Here is a 21,552-nt window from a genome sequence, read left to right as displayed (position 1 = left end):
GTAAATTCAGCTGGCCCCTTGATTTAATTGAGCCTACTAAAATACAAAGTTGTTTCAATTAATAATTCATAGAATTTAAATTCAAAATCTTATTTGAAATGAATAAGCGCTGAGCCCTTTCAACTCACCTCATTGATAATGTCTATTCACTTTGTTATGATACATTATAAGAGATGCTTCAGCCGCAGGAATTAATCATCGATGGGATAAATATAATTGGAATTAGGCAGCCGTTTTTGACTGGTCAAAATATTTTTGATATACGGATAAATACGAGAAGTTATTGGATTATTATATCTCGTCACGTGACGTGAATAAGTACCAATTAAAATGCCTAAAATTAAAAATTTGGTGCTAATCACTCGGATAATATCATAATTATTTTTTATTAAAGAATTCTTATTGATTTTTTCTCACCTAATCATTTAAAATTTTCTCGACAAATACGTATAGATGAGTTGTATTACGAAAATTTTAAGTCACGGCTCACATTCCACGCTTTTAGTTGAAAATCCGAAAACACCAGCAAAAAATAAGATATTATAAAATATAATCATAATCACCCACATATTCTAAACCGGATAATTAATAAATTATCATGTCCAATCCCGTTACTTAGTTTGTCACGCCTAGGGAAGTTCATAAATTTTTATAAATGGGTTTTGACCATTTACAAATCCTAATAGGCAGTTAGAGGGTTTTATCCATGGGTCACGGGAAGGTTTATGAATTTTTTATTAAAATTTTGTTAGGGTTTGGAAAGGATTTGGTATTTTGCATCAAAACTCGTCCCAAATCCGTTAAGGTTGAAATTACTATAATACTCCAATTTATTTATTTTACAAATTAACCTTTAATTAAGGTGGAAATTACTAAATTAATCCATTTGTTTGCAGTGAAATATATGGTGTCTTCGATGCATCACAAGAAGATGTCAATGAAGATATGAAACTTGTGGAGAATTAAAGAGTTTTGAGTGTTTGAACCAGTTTAGTTCTTTTTCATTTAAGTTAAATTGTTCTAACTTGTTATGGATTGTGCTTGGAGAAACTCGATATGATGAAATTCTTTTGAGAATGATGCTATTTTAATCGATGTTTTTATTTCTAAACTTAGTGTGATTAAATGTTTATTTTGCTGTTGAAATTTTTTTATAATGATTAAGAATGCATTAATGGATAAAAGAGAGGTTCTCAGTGGAAATCCGCTAACTCAATGAGAAGGATTTGATAAATATTTTTTTAGATTGTTAATGGGTCTGGAAAGGGTTTGGAGATGGACATTTTTTTAAAAGATTTGGATTTGAGAATGATCTAGCCGTCTCAAACTTTACCTGTAGACATCCCTATCTCCGCTAGCAAACATAGGATAAGTTTTCTCGAATAATCCAATCATCCTACAAACCGGATCAATCCAATGCACTGCAAGGGCGTAAGGGGTACGGATGCCACCCTCTTCATTGTCTTTCTTCTGCCCTAAATTCTTATTTAAATACGATATAATATCATAAATCTAGGTAGAGATACAAAATAAAAAGTGGAAAGGGTTTTTCGAGTTTTGTCAAATAAAACAATAGCACAATAAAGGAATTCTGCACAATAGCCCTTGTGAATTGAGAGGGACAAAAAGATTCATAATTCAATTTTCGCTAGTAGAATTAGTTATATCGCTTTAAGTTTCTTTCTCTTATCCATTGCTAAGTTGATGACCTATATACCGTAATCACTCAACAAATATCTCATTCCCAAAACTTAGACTAAGTCTATTATAATTTAATGACCAAACACGTGCATAAAATCAATTTGAAGTTGTAAAATGCAGTTGTTAATGGAAAATTTGGAGTTTAATGGATAAAAATTTGGGTTGGTTCAAGCGGATCGCAGCCTGTTTCCCTTAAATAAGGTATCGAGTTCAAGTCTTGAGAATAGAGAAAATTCACGTTGAAAGAGTTATATCCCTCAGTGGGTCGAATTATCGATACCGAAGTTCACACCAACGCTTTGTGTTCTGTGTCTAGGATTTGTGATGAAAATCGAATCTCTCGTGACTTTGACTTGGGACTCGACGAAGGCTCTTGTTTCGGTTTGACCAGCAGGATTTGGGAGACGCTACCATCTGAGACCGGTTTCTCTTTGCTTATTATAAACGGATGATGCGATGTCGTTTGATGGCTCATCTGATTTTGTATATGGGTAGCATTATTATATGACACTTGGGGGTCAGCTTTTGAGTGTGGCTGTGGATAGATGTAGGGGTTCTGACCCCCTTTTGGCTGAAGGAACTGGTTGCACGTCGGGATTGCAGCTAGCATTGGCACATCCGCAGTGAACGGGGATGTTGATCACGGATTCGTAGCGGCTGCTAGCTGCGTTGATACCAAGCATACCGCAACTTATACCTCTATTTACCGTAATTGATGATATTAAACATCTTCTTAATTTCCTCGATGTCACCTGTATATATGTACTTGGGATATTGAAGTATTGCCTCTGTATTTTGGGAGGGAGGACCGAATGGGCAGTTTTAGATATTAATGAAGTTAACTATTTTATATATAAAAAATAAAAAATTTATCCTATATATCTCATAATTTCACATTCATTTCAAATTCATCATATATTTTAAAAATGATCTAAAATATCTCAAGGTTTACATTTTTTTTCAAATCTATCTCGACGTTATATTTTCCGTTAATGAAACGTTAGTGAACTTCAAATCTATCTCGTGGTTTTAATTTTTCTCAAATATATCCTATGATTTTAATTTTTCTCTCAAATCTATCCCATAGTTTTAATTTTTTTCTCAAATCTATCCCGGATAAAAAGGTTACAGTGACAAGACTGTTAAATGTTAACGGAGATATAATGACGGGATAGATTTGAAAAAAAATATAAATCATTGAATATTTTAAGTCATTTTAAAAGTATAAGATATATTTGAAAGAAATGTGAAATTATGGGTATAATTTAGAAAAAAGAAAAGAGTTTTACCCACAAAAAGAACAAAAGAAAACATGAAAAGGACCGACAGGAAAAGCAACCATTGACGTCTGATGGCGGCCATGGAAGAGAGAGAAAAGCAAAAAACTTGTCGGCTTCAAATTTCAGGAAACACAGAGCCAACCAAGCCAAACCATTTGGGGCCACTGTCCTTTTATCCTCATCCATTCCTCTCTCTCTCTCTCTTTGCTGAGCTCAACTCTCGCTCCATTGCTTCGGGGCTTTACAGTTCAAGGCTGAAGAAGACTCTATTCCTCGAATACCCTTTCATCGGAATCAGCAGAGGGTTTTAGGGTTTCAAGACAGTCCCAGTTCCTTTCCTCCCTCAAACCTGTCATGCTTCTCACTCTCCCCTGCATTGGACTTGAATCTCGTTCCCAATGTACGCCGCCCACCCCCACCACCACCACCACCACCACCTGGAGATCCCCGACCAGATCGCTGGCGAAGAGGACGCCGCCTCCGTCTCCCCCGCCGGAGACTCCCTCGACGACTCCCGCATCCACTACGAGCACCATCCCGCCCTCCTCACTGGCGGCTCCGCCATAGATGAAGTCCCTCCCGAGGCGGCTTATGTGTCCGGCGACGGCACTGACCTGGCGGTTCCCGGCCACGAGGATGATTCTAGCCAGCTCACGCTGTCCTTCCAAGGGCAGGTCTACGTCTTCGATGCCGTTACTCCTAAAAAGGTGCCCTCTCTCTCTAGCTTAGAGGATTCATGAGTGATTAGGGTCTCTGTCGCCTTAGCATTTGATTGATGTTTTGCTTCTTTACCGCCAAAGGGAACGAGCGATTGAAAGCCGAAATTTTCCCGAACTACGGAACCCACGCTGATTCCTGTAGAGCTTAGAGAAGGGCTCAAATTATAAGTTCTTGGAGCAAAATTCAAGTTTACCCATCTTTCTTTGAATGATCAGGTTCATGCGGTGTTACTGCTGCTGGGTGGATATGAGTTGTCTTCGGGCTCGCAGGGCGTTGATATGAGTTTGCAGACTCATCGGGTATGTTCCGTGAATTGTGGAGGAAGTATGGTATTTCATTGCCTCTCCAATGCATATCAGCTGTTTCCTTTGTTGCTTTATTGATTCTGCTTGCTGCATTTCCTCATTAGGGTGTTGTGGACTTGCCCTCGCGCTGCAGCCAACCGCAGAGGGTCGCCTCATTAAATAGGTTTCGGCAGAAAAGAAAAGAGCGGTGCTTCGACAGGAAAGTTAGATACAGCGTCCGCCAAGAAGTTGCACTCAGGTTGGTAGTCAGAGTGCCATGCTTTGTTTTATTTACTGTCCTTAATGTGGCATCATCCTCTTCATAATTGAGGCTTGTTTGCTCTTATATGCCGTCTAGATGGCCTTTGTCATACTGCATGTTTTGTATTATGGACATGGACTCATGATTCTGTTGGAATTGAATTAATGGAGTCCTGGGGCGATCATATGAAATGATGATCATGTCTACTTCCTCTAGTAGAGATCTTCTGTTCCTGTGATCTGTAAGTATCTCCTTCAAGTAAAGATCTTCTATTCCTCTGATCTGTAATAATCTCCTGGTTGAAGTATTGGCAGTGTCATTTTTTCTTCTTTATCTCGGAAGCTTAGAATAATGAACCTCTCCAGAGTAAAAACACGAAGGAACCCAAAAATAAGTCAACGAGCTCCAATGATAAATTCTGAAATTTTCCGACTGAAGTTCTTCTGCTCATAGTATTTATATATTATCAACTTTGCCCTGGAATCCTAGTTTCATTTTCCTAAATGATGTTACGTGTAGTCCTTAATCTCTCACATTCTCATCATACCATTTCATGTATTTGCTGCAAGGAAGTACATTTTTTGGTATATGCAAGGGTACAATTTGGATATACTTGTGTTACTGGACATGATTGATTCTTTTTCATGTTGATGAAACTCTTACATTGTACCTTTCCTCGTGTGTACATGTAAAGGCTGGTATTCTCTTCGTTTCCATTTGTTGATTGATGATACTTCTCATCTTAATCTATAAAGGATAAATGAAATCATACTGGCTATAGGCAGTGCAATTGCTAATTAAGATAACTTCCTTCAAAAAAAAAAAATCAGAATGCAACGGAGCAAAGGTCAATTCACGTCAATAAAGAAGTCCGAAGGAGACACTAGCTGGGGTTCTGGACAGGAATCAGGACAAGATGATGTGCCACAGGAAAGCTCGTAAGTTTGGGTTTTGATACCTCATTGTATAGTATACCACATGAAGCTTCTGGTTTCCCATTTTCATTGATTTCCAGGTCAAGAAATTACCCTGTTTGAATTCTCTTGTAAATCTTGTTCAGTTGTACGCATTGTGGCATAAGTTCAAAGTGTACACCGATGATGCGGCGGGGCCCATCTGGACTGAGGTCTCTTTGCAATGCCTGTGGATTATTTTGGGCCAACAGGGTTCGTTTCTAATTAGTTTTGTTCCATAAGTGATTCCTGTATTCTTATGCAATGGCCATTGTTTGTGGACTTACGATATGCTGCTGAGGATTCAATTCATTAGCGTATATTTCTTATAACTCTGCAGGGAACTCTAAGAGATCTTACTAAGAGACCCCCAGATCATGCCCTAACCTCTGTCGAGCAGGTATTATTTTCAAGATCATTATGTTCTATTTCTGGCATTCTATTTGTTTCACCACGGACAACATTATCAGTTCTTTAGTTTCACTTTTCAAGACATGAGTTCTTTGCACTTACCATAGTCCCCAAACATTTCGGTACACGAAAACAGAAAACTGGAGTACTTTATCTCGTGTGCTTTGTACTGATATCGATATCCACTTTATGTTCAAGAATATGCAGGGAGGCGAAAGGAATGGCTTGGAAGGAATGTGATCTCATATGCAGCGCAGATTAGTTGGTTTCTCAAACGGGGAGCAGTAGAGTTTCTGGGGATTTCTTTCTTTCCTTCTGCTAGTTTTGATTAAGTGTACAGGTATCGTACTCGGCCCTGATGGACAAGTTTTATTCTCCTTGTACCTCGTCATTGGACACATTGCCTCTAGTGGACCTTTGAACATAATAACATGTACTGCATTAGGGGTAGTAATCTACACAAACTCTTCCCACAGCCGGTTTAGAGTAAGTTCGTGCATTTTTAGGGTTGCATGTCCTTGCAAGTGCCGCCTTTTGCTATACGGACTGTTAATTTACGAAGACCAGTCATACAACATGATAGTGAAACAAGCTTGTCCGAGGATAGCCCAACACTGCATTATTTTATGGTCTGTTTCTGTTTGAGTAGACACGGTTAAGGGAAGGTGGGTCTGGTATGAAAACAAAGATCGGAGGATGTATTTTCGGAATCTCAGGTTTTTCTCAAGGTATGCTATGATGATTATGATTGGGATTTCTGAGCTTAGGCATTGCAAAGTGTGGTCTGCTAGACTGATCAAAACCTTGTGGCTTAAGAGTGCGAATTTATAAAGTATAAAAAGCCTTTCATTCGTGTTAAGCCTATTTAGGCAGTTTGAAATTAAGCTGCCATACTTGCTCATAACGGTCCATTTACCAAGCCTGCCAAGCCATGATTCATGTTGTTGGCACATTATTTTGTTAACCTGCACATAATTCTGACCAGATGATCAGGTCCAAGTTCTACTCCCGTCTGTTGACAAGAGCAACTATTCATGCAAGATTTTGCACGGCAATACTGACACGGGCCTCGCAAGACAATATCGGCATAGGCAAGGGGCACGCATTCTGCACCAGTGAATTTTTGAAACATGACTAAGAGACCCTACTTGAAAATCTTCAAAGAATTGTAGTACGGGTCTCCTGATTGCAAAAATTACACCCAACCACTCGGAGTAATCAAAACCAAAACATGCACGCTAAGCATCATCCGATCCTCCTTTCAGATTTACAGCAGAAAACAATTGAACATGAGATTAACTTGAGAGTTTTGTACTACAAGATGTTGATAAGCACAATAAACATGGGTCACCTCTTATTAATAGATGCCCATCCAGTAAACTTATCTCAACATTGAACGAGCAGCAATCTTCTGAACAGAGTAAAATCAGCCATTCCCCTGTTCCAACTAAAGTAGTCTCTGCAACCTACCCGCTAGGGCCCGTTGTCTATATATTTACTTCCATGTCACGCCTACATAAACTGTTGCTTCCTACCTAACCTGTCACGAACAATCAGCCTCTCTAGCCTGTACGTATGTCGTGTTGAACTGTAATGGAAATCAGCAACTTAGCCTTACAGGGGAAAGAAAATATCAGTTTTTTCTGTGCGTGAAGGCAATAGATTGTTAAATTACCTTCTAATTGAAGTCAAGAGGGATGCCAATATCTGTAGCAAGTGGATTGGCAAACTCAATAAGACGTCCCACTCCCTGCAAATCCAAGGCATCATGAGATATAAATTCTTCACTACATAGATAATCACACAACCAAAATATCTATGTTACATTTGGCAAAGAGGAAAAGTTAGCTGTGGAAGATCCAAACAGTTCTCCATGCTGAGAGTTGGTTCCTTTTAACTTTTCCATTTATTGCGGCAAAGCTTGACCAAAATTATCAGAAACAACTCGGATATTATGTACTTCACTGCTGGAGACAATTCAGGCAAACCCCTTTTATCATCCGGCAAGACTTAGATCAATTCATTGAAAAGATAATAGGATGTAGAGCATATTCTAGCTCAAATGGCAATTATGATTATATGATATGCATATGTAAACAGAATACATCTATTTGCAATTTCGTATTCAATAGATTACTTGATATCACTATTGATAGAGAAAGAGGACATCCCAAGTTCCCAACAGTAATAAAAAGGCGATTTCATGTTATCTATCTACCCTAAAAACCATCACAAACCATGTCACGCATTTTTTCCACCACATGGCATCGTTCATTTTCTTGAGTTCACAGATTATAGGGTGCTGAGGTACCTAGTAATTACTTTTGGGAGAAGCTTATCATACCTGCTCATCTTCATCGGCCGAAGAATTAGCAATCATGGGCAAAGTCTGGGCAATTATATCATCAGATTCAGTAAAGTCCTGTGGGGAACAAAATTCCATTAATATTAGAACTACCCAAACATTATTTAAGTGTATCATAGAAGGACAGGTAGTAAAGGGAAAAACTTAAGAGATTGGCAATCCTCATTTCTATCATTGAACTGGGTCAGTAAACTAAGTTGAAAAGGATAAAGAACCATTAAATTATGTCCTCAGTTAGGAAACATACATCAATTCCTAACCAAAATCTTTCACGTAGATTGATCCCCATCATCAAGCTGAAATACTTAAAGACTAACATATTTCTCAGCATGCATAGCTGATAAGATGAGTTTCTCATCATAGAGCCAAACAAATTTGATAAAAATACTCAGATATCCATTGATGATAAAGGGCTTGCTCTTTCCTGATCAAACAAATTCTTATGCATAGGAAAGATTAGTAAGTAGGTCCTACTTATTTGCCAGTGCATCGAATTCTTGAAGGGTATGGACACAATCAATTTAGAAAGAGCATCAGTTGAGTACTTAAAGTAACTGTGGAAGTTTAATTTGGGAGCATACTTTCATTTGAAGTAGAGTTTTGCAGGGTGAACGATAAAATGAAACCAGTAACTAATGATGTAATGACAGTCAACTTATGTTATACTCTGTTATCAGGTAGCACAGATTGGTCATTCAGCTTTTGATCGTCTGTGGAAGAACCTCCAGAAACTCCCTGCATGCATCACAATTAAACTAAAGACAGTTAAGAAGATGGTGACCAAAGTCAAGATATTTCATTCTATTTGAATGGAGCTTCAAGACATTTCATAAAGCCAATGAGAATTACATGATCATCCAGATATTCACAGAAGTGTCCTCCATTTTGCGCAGCATGCTTGACATCAACTGGTGTTTCCTACAAATTGGATGGAGCTTGATGCAAGTCAACTATGCTTTAGTAGGGAGAATATGCGATCAAGCAATTGATAAAAAGCCCACTAATAGCATAAAAATGGAGTGCATAAAAACTTCAAAATCGGCAAAAACAAAGTAAGCAAGTTATACTGGTTCAATTTGGTCCACAGAAAGATTCTTCCCTCCTTTGCTGAGATCTCGCAATGTACCCTGCAATGTAATGACTTATAAGCTGGATCAAAGTTGTGAAGATAAACAGAGGCTGGTAACAGTTAGAGAAAACACAGTCTGAAAACAATAGCAACATATTTTATATGCTTAGCTTGTTACATCCTGCCTGTCATATACAAATAATCAACAGCTTAATAGATCAGAAATTTTTTAATTTATAGCGAAAATAATAAGTGAATAAAAACAATCGTATATAAATACTTTTTAAACATCACATAGCAAGAGTGAATAGAATAGCCTTTTGCTTTTTCGGCTTCTTGTTGGTTATTAAACCACCTAAGTAACAGCAACATAAAGTAAAATGTCAATCAAATCAACAGCTAGAAATGGAGGTAAATGGCATTGGTTCTTGCAATTCTTTTCATAAACATATGGCCATAACACAGGGAGTTTATTCAATAAGTTTAAAGTCTCATTGTTCCAGAAAGAAAAAGAGAGAGAGAGAGAGAGATGGAACACTTTATTCTCAAGAATAGTCCATGCTCTCTCATACTTTCTCCATCTGTCTCAAATGCGCAAGCAAAGCAATAGAAGAAGTTTATGCCTCCTTTCCGGTTGCATTAATCTGTTCTTTGAGAAGCTTAGACAGAGAAAAAAACAAGATGATTAATCCAATCAATCATCTTTCCATATGAAGTTTCATCCACAAGAAGTCCATCGCAATGTCAAAATGAAGATTTTTTGCGAGTATTACAATTTCAGAGACTAAGAACTGGAGAATGGAATAGGAATCATCACGACAGTAGTCTGTGAACATTTTCAAAACTCTTAAGCTCAATTTGTACATACTATGGAAATATGCAGAACTAAGTGAACCTTATTTGCCCACATAAGCCCACATGCATTGCATAAGGTCCTTGGACCAGCTGGTCCACGGCGCATTGCAGGAGTAGCACTTTCACTAATGCCACAATGTTGACATCTCCGAAGACTGAAATTCAATAGATTAAATACATCAGTAAAATTATATTATTTTCAAAGCTGTAAGCAATGAAGACTGAGAAAGCCAGGGAACTTACAAAGTCTCAGGAATAGGAGTTCTTTCTTGAGAACAACTTTGAGTGGCATCCCATGTTGAAGCATTATGACTTTCATTTACTGATGCAAATTGTCCATTCTTCCTGTGCATCCTGCTTGTGTAATATTTTCAGGAGGGCATGTTAGGTGGCCTTTTGCCTAACTCGACCATGAATACAATGAATAGCATAACAGCAGAACAAATTATTAGGCTGGTACAGATATGCACAGTCATAGCTACTTCACAAGGAGGAGGGCCACCGGGACTTAGTTCTCCCTCTTCCAGAACAGGATCCAGAAGAAATATGGCGAGAGTACCAAAATCCAGTTGTTTCAAGAAAAGGGGGAAGAGGGGCAATAACCATAAAGTCAGTTCCCAGGCAAGTACAAGGACCACTTCACTGATCTAAAAGAGTATTATGTCCAGTTAATCAAGCCGTAATGTTATATACCTAAATCTTAGGCATCAAGTTAAAATAGAAAATGAATAATTTAATCTAACCTCTGCGCAACTTCTTTTCGTGCTGTGTATCGAATCTTTTTGTCAAAGCATCTCTCCTTGCGCTTTTCCCGAAACCTTACCAAAGAAGCAATCCTCCTCAAGCGGTTCGAGTTTTTTGAATTTTCACCTAAGCCCTAAAAGACACGGCTAATTGCCGATAACCTTATGCGGACAGAATAAATAATAACTTGCTTGACAACTTGAACATCAGTTTTACCCCGTTATGCTCATAGGGTACTTCCACTGCGGGCACAATGCTCGGTGCATCACTTCCCCCCAGAAGCAGCAGCAGTGCTTGCACCTGAAGTTGACACGACAAAACAATTCAATCGTTGCTTCAACTGTGTTCTCAAGACAACCATGACATGCATCAAGTAACTGTTCTTCCAACTATAAACCCCCTCGATCGAACAAATGAACCTCGAATTGATAACACAATCATAATTCCCGACAAAGACTTCACCACATTTTAACTCGAACCTAATAATCATCATCGCCAGGAACCCAAAATTGGAACTTGATGCATACGTATTGCGTCATCTCGGAATTAAGAAGCACCACCTTCTCAGGAGTAACAGCAGGAAACACATAGACCTCTCCGTCGAAAGAAATAGTGAGCTCATTCGTCCTCGGAGCTAAGGCGACTCCTCCATAACCATTTCCACAGTTCATACCACAACTGTTACCCGAATTCACGTTGCTATGGCTGGCTTCCTCCATATCTTCCATGGTATCGTCGTCGTCATCGCACTCCCCGTCCACTTCTCCGACCTGTTCGCCGATTGCGCGCGCCTGCAGGGGCTGCGGATATGCAGACGCCATTGAGACTTCCAGCGGGACTGGACTACCTGAGAGCAGGAAAGATGATTGACTGCACAGAAGTCGGAAGTTGAACCCTAGGCGGCGGATGGTGGCCGGGGAAGAGACTGTTCCATTGGATGGTGAGAGACGCTGACCTTAGGATCGCTCTGACTTAAGAGGAGCTCCGGAGTTCGAACTGGTCGGAGGAACTTGGCAATGGTGGAAACTTACTGCAGAAGGGGAAAAGACGGCAGCCCACTCTCGTCGGTATTTTTAGAAAATTCTATCTTGCACCCCGAACTTTTTACTTTAGTTCATTTGCACCCTGAAGTTTCGCATCCCGAGTATTTTAAGCGTGATTAAAAAGAAATTCACAACTAATTAACTGTACATAAGGAGCATTTTGTCAGAAGTACTGGAGTGAGAACAGGAGTCAAAATTAAGCAAGTGTTTGATTGTCCAAATTAAGAGTTAAAATTATGCCATAATCTATATAAAATACAAAAAGTCAAGACGACGCATCGAGTAGCGCCATGTAAGACGGATGAGAGTTCTCCTTGTGTGTCCTTTCATGCGACTGTCAATAGTAACATGACAAGTGATACAATAATGTGATGTCATCTCACCTTTTGAAATTGAAATGACCTTCATTGGAAGATGAAAAGTCGAATTTATGATCAATCAATTAAATTTTGTAACATTAGTGCTGGTTTGGATTGAAGATTATGGAGAGTTAAGAAGGGATGTGTTATAGGGATTGTTATGACTCATGTTTGGCTTTTAAAATTTTTAAGAGTGGGAGAGTTGAAGGAGGGATAACTAATCCCACCATAACCCTTCATAACCTTTATATTTTAATCTCACTAATTTGGGGTGTTATAGAAAGATAAGAAGATCAACAATTGAAATAACACTATAAAAAATAATCAAGAGTCAAAGATCTTTTTCAAATTCTTACACCATCTCACCTCACCCTTTAATGAAGTTTATCCAAACACAGGTTATGGAGAATTAAAGAACCTCTCCCTAAACCACTCCATCCCATCCCTCCATAACTCACCACATCCCATCCCCATTCCTCCATAAGATGCTATCCAAACAAAGTGTAAAGTTTTTCAAGATACTGAATGGTTCTTCACATTTCGCTTGAGTCTCTTCTAAGAAGGTGGTCACTTGCTTCTAATAATGTTTTACTTGAGACGCTAATCACTTCCTTCTCATGCATTTGCATCATAGTTTTTTTAATTTTTTCATATTGACAATAGGATTCTTCTAGATCAGGATTGCACTATAATTTTAACTTGAGAATAGTAGAAATTTTTCTCGATTATGGAAAGAATTCCGTCCTTAGCCCTCTCGATTATAGGGTATGAGTAATGCTTGTTCATTGAATCGACTACTCTGCAAGATTGTACGATTATAAAGAAGGCTTCTATTGTTTCTACAAATAGTTGCTCACAAAATTTTAATAATAAACGAAATTGTCTTACCTATATATCTATTCCAATAATAATTTTTTTTATATGCCCAATGATTCTAGCCCGTTCGTACGGGCCTTGTATCTAGTTTAGGTTATTTGATAAATACAAAAAATAACTCGATTTAATAAATTTAAGTAAAGAAAAACTAAATTCCGTGGCAAGACTCCAACCCATATGGTTACCTCTACTGAGAATCGTTATGCCGGTCGCCCCGGCCCCTTTTATTTATTTATTCATAAAAAAGTTAAAAAAAAACTTCAATAATTAATCAAGTGCAGACTTTTTTCTCTGGATAGCTAAGGCCATCGAGATAATCTAAGAAAATGTATGTTCCTCGTGGGGTGCCGGCCTTGCAAACGGTACAAAATTATTGAAAATAATAATAAGTCTGAATTTTAAGTTTAGGATCTGACGATTCTCGACTATCATTGTATTTTGTAAAAAAAGAAAAAAAAAGGATAACAAGTCTGAGCTTCACCGACTCCAACAGGTCGAACATCATAGTCCCCATCCGAAGTATCAGACAGACGTGGCACTTTATAAGGCAACAAAACTTTGGGGAGCAAAGTTATTATTGCGAAAGTTTGGGGAGTGGTAGGCCTATGCTGGTAGTGCTAGGTGTTGTTACGGCCATTCTTCTAACTTTCGTTTACAACAATAACTTGACCGACCGGTCGGAGGCAGCAAAGGCCGATTCGAACCCACCTGCCGAACACTCAAGAGACTCTGCCACTGTCTCGGCAGCAACTCCTCCGGCCACTGAAAAGAAAAAACCATGCCAGCCAGTCCTTTCCTCACTACTACTTTCTCATGTCATCCAATCTCATTATTCACCAATAAAACTATCGATTTACCTTCATGATCTCCACGAGACCCTGAGAGGGAGCTCCCTTCATCTGAGGGCCGTGATATCCATGGCAGAGGCCACCAGTTCATCCAATGCTGAGCGAGTGACCGAGAAAATACATTAAGAAGTAGTAGTAGAATTATTATAAAGGAAGTAAGCTTTACTTCAGGCTCGGAATGCAAATTGAAGAATTTAAGGCAGATGCTTTTATTTTTTTTTGGCTCTGAGGAAAAAAAAAACATCAAGGCAGACGCTTAATGTTACATCAATACATACTGAACAATGAAATTACTGGCATCATCTATCAATCAAACACTTCAAGAATGATTTTTTTTTCCCTCGAATTAGATTGAAGAATTATCAATGGAGTAGAGATCAGCACGTAGCCTAAAATTTGGCAAAGAATGCTGAAAATTTCGGGCAAAGCCAGATGCCAGTTTGGGGTCCTCCTAGAGTATAGCTCACATCCAACATCGACTGGGGCACGTGGCAATGCCCAGTGGACTTGCAAAACGATTCCTCTAAGAATTTTTCGAGGTTTGCCTGGGACTTCGGGGTAAGTTGTACAGAGCAAGACCCAGCACAAGAATCGCACTTCCGACCACGAAAAAAGGGCTCAAGCTCGTGCCTTCAGGCAGATAAGGCAGTGGAAGAGAAAGAATGTATATGGAAAGAGGAACTGCCACAGATGGGAAACAGAGAAGCTATTAGCAACTTCGCATGTATGAAGTGATGTGATATACAATTAGACAAGCATGTGTTTTGAGAGAGACTCAGACCTGATAACATGATAGCCAGAGAAGCAACAACAGCAGAGGAAATTTTCACTAAATTGAGCGCCGATATGTTGAATATAATGTTGGTAGCAATGTAAAGCAAAGGAAGCCATGGGGCCCCATCACAACCTGTGCAAGTTGATCAGAGTAAGTTTACATATGAAGACAGATAAAACTTCAGGAGAAAGACGAAAAACTTCTCTGGGTCCAGAAAAGGGCACGCAATGCAAAATTATAAAGTTATTAATAAGTAAGCAACTGTTTATTTCGAGGGACTTTGAAGAATATTGTGCCATAAATCTTTTACATAGAAGTAACCGTTAACAATGGCAGCATGGAAAAACAACCATAACTTTGAAATTTAAGTCACTTGCACAACTTGACACATCATTTGCCTCATGAGCTAGGCAACATACCGAGGCAACCTAGAATTAAGTATGAACCAGTAGAAGCATCTCTGATAAGATCTCTATTTGAGAGAGCCTGAAATTTTTCGGTTGAATTGTACAGAAAACATGCATGGTACAATGATTTTCTAAAGCTTGCATAAAATTGAGGGATCAAATGCTACTTCCAAAATTTTCCCTATGACATGCTATTGTAACTGGGAACTACTCCAAACATTTCACAAGGCTAAATGTTCAAATCCAGTTTCAAAACTTACAAGGGCATGACAGTCAATTCAGATACTCATATGCATAGACCCACATATACTCCAAAATCAAAGAAAATATTTAAAATACATACACACGCATACATATATATAAGGTCATGATTTTCCAAAAGGATTATAATCCCAGCACTAAACTATATGGAAGCTTGCCTGTGGTATTGTCTCCAATATTCAAAAAGCAACCAGCTCCATTTTTGAGGTAAAGAGGAAGCTGAGCAAATGGTATTCCTTTCAGGTTTGACAACAGAGGCAAAAAGAGAAGCACAAAAAGAGCCTGCAAGTATGGAAAATATCAAAATCTAACGTCAAATGATTCTCAGTAACTTTTTATTGAAAGCAAATGGTTCTGATGACAGTGGGACAATAATAAAACCTTGTGCATTCTCATCTAGCTATACAACAGCTTACATGAATCATCACAATTATTTCATGATTTGTGAACTCGGCTCCAGACAAATCAATTCAAGTTATAGAGAGTTGTAATTAAAATACTTCAACATAATAACTAAACTTTACAACCATTCACAAGTGGACCCTTATAGATATGTAAACTTTAAAAATGACCAATGGCCCACAAAAAAAAAATTGAAAAATCATTCTCAGGACGGGAAAGGCTACTTTCTTAATAAGTGGATTATCCATATGCATAAGCAATAAGGTATAGAATGCTTTGTGAAATGATCCTTTTGTGCATCATATATGGAAAAATCTGAGAACAGCAGACGGTCCTGCCTTCCTTGTACTAATAACCTAACCGATATGTATGGTTCTATAACCTTGGAAAACTAAGTATATATTGATATTTGAAAAAGGCTTTTTACCTGAAAGCCAGATCCGAAAGAATTCACAACAAATATGTCGAGCGACTTTTTCTGCAATTATACAACTTAAGGACATCAGGTAAATCAAACCATCCAACCCTTTAGCTAGACTAAATACTTCAAAGAGAGACAATCCACATACCTTGAGGCGGCTTGCAGCATCAATAAAAACTGATTCCTGTTGATAAAGCAAAACTCAAAGTTTATTTATTTTGCTTATATGGAAGCCAATAAGAAAGAAAACCCAAGGTTATGCCTTGTAGAACCTTTATGATAGAAGCACCAGCTTGGAAGGCACTTGAAACTATCATGACTGCAGGCCATATAAAGTCAACATCAAGTGCCATTTGTCCAGACTTTGAACCGCTACAGTGTAAGATACATAGCTGCAGTTAGCTAAAGTACTCACAGCACAAAAATATGAAATCCCTTCAGAGACAAGCAAAACAGAGCTTCTTGTGACCACAAATTCATGCTCAGCTCAACAACATGACTGGAAGGAAAAAAAAAAAGCTGAAATTCTCCTCCTGTCACTGCATTTATCTGCCCTTTTGCATTGTTGAAGGAATTTCATCATTCTGTCACTTTTGATCATTTTCTTTTGTTTCTGATGAAGAGTGCAACATTCATTTGTTAAGAAGAGATAACTACCACACCTAGTAACAGCTATCACAACACCAGCAGCTACTAGGAGGCAGCCAATAATTTGGTTCAAAGAGTACTTCCTTCCCAGAAGAACAGTAGAAAATGCCAGCTGCCAAACCAAAAATGTCTGCACAATAAAATGGTCAATGCTCAGTAAACATTTTTGTCACAATGCATCGTCCTTGCAGAACCTGCAAATACTAACTGTGTTTCCCTATAATTAATAAAAAATTAACTTAGGAACCAGTTGACCAAGAAATGGTCGGCTATTCAGCCAGGATCACTGACAAGACAAATAACATTTCACTACTCCTTATCCAAAAAAATCATCGAGAACAAAAAGGGCCAGTTAATGAATAATATGAAGATCATCCTTGAAGTTGCTCTGAGCAGCAAAATTTCTCATATGAAAATATTCGACTTGTGGGGGTAGCAGAACATATTTAGTCCACCTCATTGGCTAGCGGATAGTTGCAAATATGGAGCAGCAAAATACACAACGTGACATCCCTTTCTATAAATATGCTGATGCATCTACTAAGTTTCCTTTCCCCAACCACAACTTTAAAACCCAATTTCATTATTGCTATTTATTAGGTGGGTATCCAGGGAAAATCAATGATCTCAATGCAAATATCTAGAATATTGATAGTAGAAAAACATAAGATCAGGAAAATGTCCTCATGAAATCAAATTTACCTGACTCAATATTGGTATGGCTGGTCCGGGAAGCATTGCTGCATGGCAAACATTTCAGCATTTAAATTATGATAAACCATAGAGATAAGGCCACAGTTTTTCTTCTTCACATATCTTTTGATGTCCTCTAAAATTTTTCAAGGTTAAGGACACATTTTGCTGATAAATTCAAGTGACTTCTTCCCATTTTTCAAAGATTTTGTAGTTTGGAACATCCGGGAAGTTGCAACCGACTGAAAGACGATGAAGAGACCGACCAATATGCATTAGTAGTGCATCCTATGTGAGAATAAGGTACCTCCAGCAGACATCCCAGTGACCACTCCGAGGGCCTCTAGCATACCAACAGCGACAAATCGTGATTTTGGTAGCGCCAACATTTCATCAGACACAATACCAATCCGGTACCGTATATACAATATGGAAAAGTAAATCACCACATACCTGTGTTTAATGATAGAACAATCATTTTATGCAGGACAAATTTGCCAACAAATTCCCACAAACTTCATGAAATGAATAATGCAATAATGCTTTCAGGACAATGAACCAGTCAATCCTAAATATATGTTCTAGAAAATTATCCTAGTTTTGTGTTTCTTTTACTTGAGAAAACACCAAAAGAAACAACATAAGGATGGTTAAGATTGTACTTCAGAGGGCATGATCGATGAAATCATGGAAAGTCATCTCTATTTCTGAAGAAACATTCGGAATTAAATGCTAGGAAACAACTCTGCGAAACAAAACAAACCGCAAGCTTAGAAGGTCGGCATAGAAGCTTGGCCCTTGATAAGTTGATTGATTACGGCTTCAAGAAATGAGAAACTATATATCACGAAAATCGAAAACTTCATTGACCAAATCCACGAACAGAGATTGCTGCACTGAATGGCAATGCTCCAAATGCCCCCGAATTGCATTCTTGCAAGCTTAGTAAACCAGTTGAATTAACGGATACGTACCCAAAGGTAGTGAACTGAGCTAAGAAGAATGGATACTGCTTCATCGGGACAAGGGCGAGCTTGTAAAGCACGCGATTCGCAACAGCAAGAGTGACAGTCACCGCCGAGCTAACGGCGATTAGCTTGGTTCCGGCGGAAAAGAGGGGCGATATCTCCTCACCGGAGGCGCGAACTCTGAATTTCCTGGCACGCATTTTAAACTCCTCCCCTATTCCGATGACGCCGCTGAGTCTGGTCCCGATACCAGCAGCAGCAGCAGCATCGCCGGAGGTCGAGCTCGTAGTAGCGAGTCTCAGAGGTGAAGAGAGCCCGCGGGACTGAGGGAGCTGAATTGGAGTGAGGGGAGGGAGGTGGAGGCCATGGAGGTAGGCAGGCGACGGCAGGAAAGACGCCGTGCAGGAGAATCCCATGAGAACTGGAATAAGGAATCTGGCGTTGACGTTCAACTCTCGACGGGTGGCAGTTATGGTGGCTGCGGCTCACCCCGACGGTCCACTCGGCGGTTGACCGGCGGGGACAACCTAAACAGCCGTTTGCCTTAAAGTTTGCCCCGCAATTTTGGTTCTATCTCAAAATGCGTCCCATACTTTATTTTTGTCTCATTTTGATCCCTATGGATATTTTTCTTAATCGATATTCTTTACCTCTTACTTACTTACCTATAAAAAAAATAAAAAATAAAAAAAAATCATTGAACTTAATTATCCGATTCTGGTCTAATTGTCTAGTGATTCCTGGGAAGTTATATCAAGTTGCAGCTGTGACTTGAGGCTATCTGGTACTTGTGTACTGTACTAACACTCAACTTGGGGTCCGTCCACATGGGGGCCTGCGAGAACAAATATCCTCCCCGCATCCGGGGGGGTCGATTGTGATTTAATTTCCTCGAACTTATAGTGCATCAAGCGAGACGGATGACAACGGGAGGATGCTTGCTATTAGTTGTCTCGTGTCGGTGATGGTTAGTAGTCGTCACTTCTGGTGTAGATAGAGGAAGTCTACACCAGAAGTGACGACTACTAACACACACCTCTAATGAGATGGTTTGCCAATCCTCTGGCTTTGATAGCTCACAAGGCTTAAAGAGGCCAGTCACACAGTCTTAGAGCATAGTACATATATACGAGCCCTCAATATCGACATGATTCAATAACATTAGACCGGAAAAGGTTGACAAAGATTCAATAACCTAGCTTACACCAGCAAAGAGGTCTTTGGGTTCGTTGTTATCCCGGAAAACATGAAGGTCTTTATACTTATGTATTGGGTTCTGTCTATGCTGGCCATGATAGTAGGAGTTGGGAAGTCTCGGCTTGAGGGCATCATCTAATCTAATTATGGCCATGAAGAGAGGCTGAAATTTATGGGATGATCGATCGCATTAGTAGGTTGAAGTTTCATTGCCATGATGAATTAATCCAGTTTTGATAGGCTAGAGGGGCAACAATTGAGGCTATATCCAATCGTCCGACCCTCGTCTTTGTATTTAGCAACGTATTTCAATATTATTTTTTTTAAAATTTCGGATGAAATATGAAGGTAATCCCATTCACTTCACTTGGATATTTATATATGTCATCACTTGATCCATCGCAATTAGTTAAAATTTAAAGGGAAAAATACATGTCATAACACAATATTTTACTTTTGTGTCAATTTTATCACAACATTTTAAAATTATACTATATAGCATTGAGTTTAGGACGTGGTGCCAAATATAGCTTAACATTAAATTTTCCGTGAAAATTAAATGGGAGGCTGATGTGTGGCACATGTGGATCAATAGTGGGTCTAGACTCTTTCCACATGCGAAATAACTCAAATTCCGACCTGTCGAGTGTCCTTTTTAACCCACCCGACTCCTTCACCATCAATACTCGAATCCTATTCCCGCCTCTTCTCAGACGGAACTACTCTTTCTGAAAAAAAAAAAATACCACACCATCAATAGAATGAAAAAAAGCACATACCAGACTTATTGTAGTTCAAATAATAAACAATTGATGAAAAATTGTTAGGAAAAAAAGAAGAAGGAAGCTCGTACCTATTAAATGGAATGCAAACCTTAATTTATTTTCTTTTATGGAAACAAATGAGGGAGAAGTGTGAAGAGAGAAACTGGCAAGCTCGTGGGTGAAGAGGGGGGAAAGACAAAACGCTGGACTGAAGAGAAATTTAGGACTGCAGTGTGAGGAGAGATCTGTGAAAAGACGGGAATGAAATTAAGGTATTGATGGTGAGGGAGTCAGGTGGATAAAAGGGCACCGAACATGTCGAAATATGGATACTTTCGCATGTGATAAGAGTGTAGGCCCACTATTCATCCACGGGTAAGCCACATGCGTCTTCTGTTTAATTTTTACAAAAAATTGATGTCATGAATGACATAATTGATACTATACCCTAAACGACGTGTTATATAATATAATTTCAAAATGTTATAATAAAATTGATACAAAAGTAAAATGTTATGCTATGATTGATATTACACCCTAAATAGCATGCTATATAATGTAATTTTTAAAAGTTATGATAAAATTGACAAAAAAAACAAAAGGTTATATTATGTCATGTATATTTCCCAAGTTTAAACTACTAAATATGAGATTGACAATATTTTCGGGAACTTAATTCATGAGACCGTTACCTGACGAGTGACCAGGGAGCTAAGTGATATTCTCTACAGCGAAGCTTTCTTTAATTTTGATCCATCGCTTTGGATTTCTGCTAATTAACTAACTTAATTATCATCACATTTTAGGCGATCGAGCAGTCTAGGCATTGCACGATCTATCTATCTATCTATCTATCTATCTATCTATCTATATATATATATATATAAACTGTCTTAGTCCTAGTAATTCAACGAAACCCGTCATTATTTGATGTGATCAATGCACAAATGTACTGTCAGTATGTGACATATATATATATATATATATATGTTTCTATATATAGATATATATTACATAATTCGAGCAAAAAAGAATAATTTAAAGAATACACTATAAAATAAATATATCCTAAATCTAGATGAAATATATCGTGCAGACCCTTCATATCTACATAGAATATATTGTGCGGATAAAATAAACATGCATTATGTAACCGGAGGGGGGAAAAAAAAGAAAAAGAAAGGGGACATACATTGTGTGTACATTAACAGAGAATTATTTCCTAAATTAAACAGGTTAATTACAT

General features: G+C 38.4%; 3 protein-coding genes across 7 annotated transcripts; 1 reads left to right on the top strand and 2 right to left on the bottom strand.

Moving 5' to 3' along the window:
* Positions 1–3,115: 3,115 nt before the first annotated feature.
* LOC116207984 (GATA transcription factor 25-like) lies at positions 3,116–6,367 on the top strand. Of its 2 annotated transcripts, none has more exons than XM_031541140.1 (7): positions 3,116–3,688; positions 3,917–4,000; positions 4,111–4,244; positions 5,078–5,185; positions 5,308–5,413; positions 5,541–5,600; positions 5,810–6,367. In XM_031541140.1, exons 1-7 carry the CDS (start codon positions 3,380–3,382, stop codon positions 5,849–5,851), a joined length of 843 nt encoding a protein of 280 aa, XP_031397000.1. In that variant the 5' UTR covers positions 3,116–3,379; the 3' UTR covers positions 5,852–6,367. The 2 variants fall into 2 exon arrangements, with proteins under 2 accessions (XP_031397000.1, XP_031397009.1); XM_031541149.1 differs by having other exon boundaries at positions 3,117–3,688; positions 5,819–6,069.
* Positions 6,368–6,826: 459 nt separating this feature from the next.
* LOC116207958 (GATA transcription factor 19-like) lies at positions 6,827–11,742 on the bottom strand. 4 transcript variants are annotated; one of them, XM_031541107.1, is made up of 12 exons: positions 11,600–11,742; positions 11,172–11,491; positions 10,861–10,944; positions 10,644–10,777; positions 10,144–10,254; positions 9,914–10,055; positions 9,044–9,103; positions 8,826–8,894; positions 8,643–8,711; positions 7,956–8,033; positions 7,287–7,361; positions 6,827–7,199 (listed from the first exon to the last, which is right to left on the bottom strand). In XM_031541107.1, exons 2-11 carry the CDS (start codon positions 11,463–11,465, stop codon positions 7,290–7,292), a joined length of 1,113 nt encoding a protein of 370 aa, XP_031396967.1. In that variant the 5' UTR covers positions 11,466–11,491; positions 11,600–11,742; the 3' UTR covers positions 6,827–7,199; positions 7,287–7,289. The 4 variants fall into 4 exon arrangements, with proteins under 4 accessions (XP_031396967.1, XP_031396974.1, XP_031396980.1 ...); XM_031541114.1 differs by having other exon boundaries at positions 9,941–10,055; XM_031541120.1 differs by having other exon boundaries at positions 11,205–11,491.
* A 2,207-nt stretch (positions 11,743–13,949) lies between these two features.
* Positions 13,950–18,843, bottom strand: LOC116192671 (protein CLT2, chloroplastic). The gene is made up of 10 exons (XM_031521281.1): positions 18,352–18,843; positions 17,685–17,830; positions 17,387–17,424; positions 16,699–16,814; positions 16,309–16,408; positions 16,185–16,220; positions 16,043–16,093; positions 15,372–15,495; positions 14,552–14,677; positions 13,950–14,451 (listed from the first exon to the last, which is right to left on the bottom strand). Exons 1-10 carry the CDS (start codon positions 18,759–18,761, stop codon positions 14,294–14,296), a joined length of 1,305 nt encoding a protein of 434 aa, XP_031377141.1. The 5' UTR covers positions 18,762–18,843; the 3' UTR covers positions 13,950–14,293.
* Positions 18,844–21,552: the final 2,709 nt, after the last annotated feature.

The sequence above is a fragment of the Punica granatum genome, chromosome 1, assembly GCF_007655135.1.
Source record: "Punica granatum isolate Tunisia-2019 chromosome 1, ASM765513v2, whole genome shotgun sequence".
Classification (NCBI taxonomy): Eukaryota; Viridiplantae; Streptophyta; class Magnoliopsida; order Myrtales; family Lythraceae; genus Punica; species Punica granatum.
This window is presented reverse-complemented; position numbering and strand designations above follow the sequence as displayed.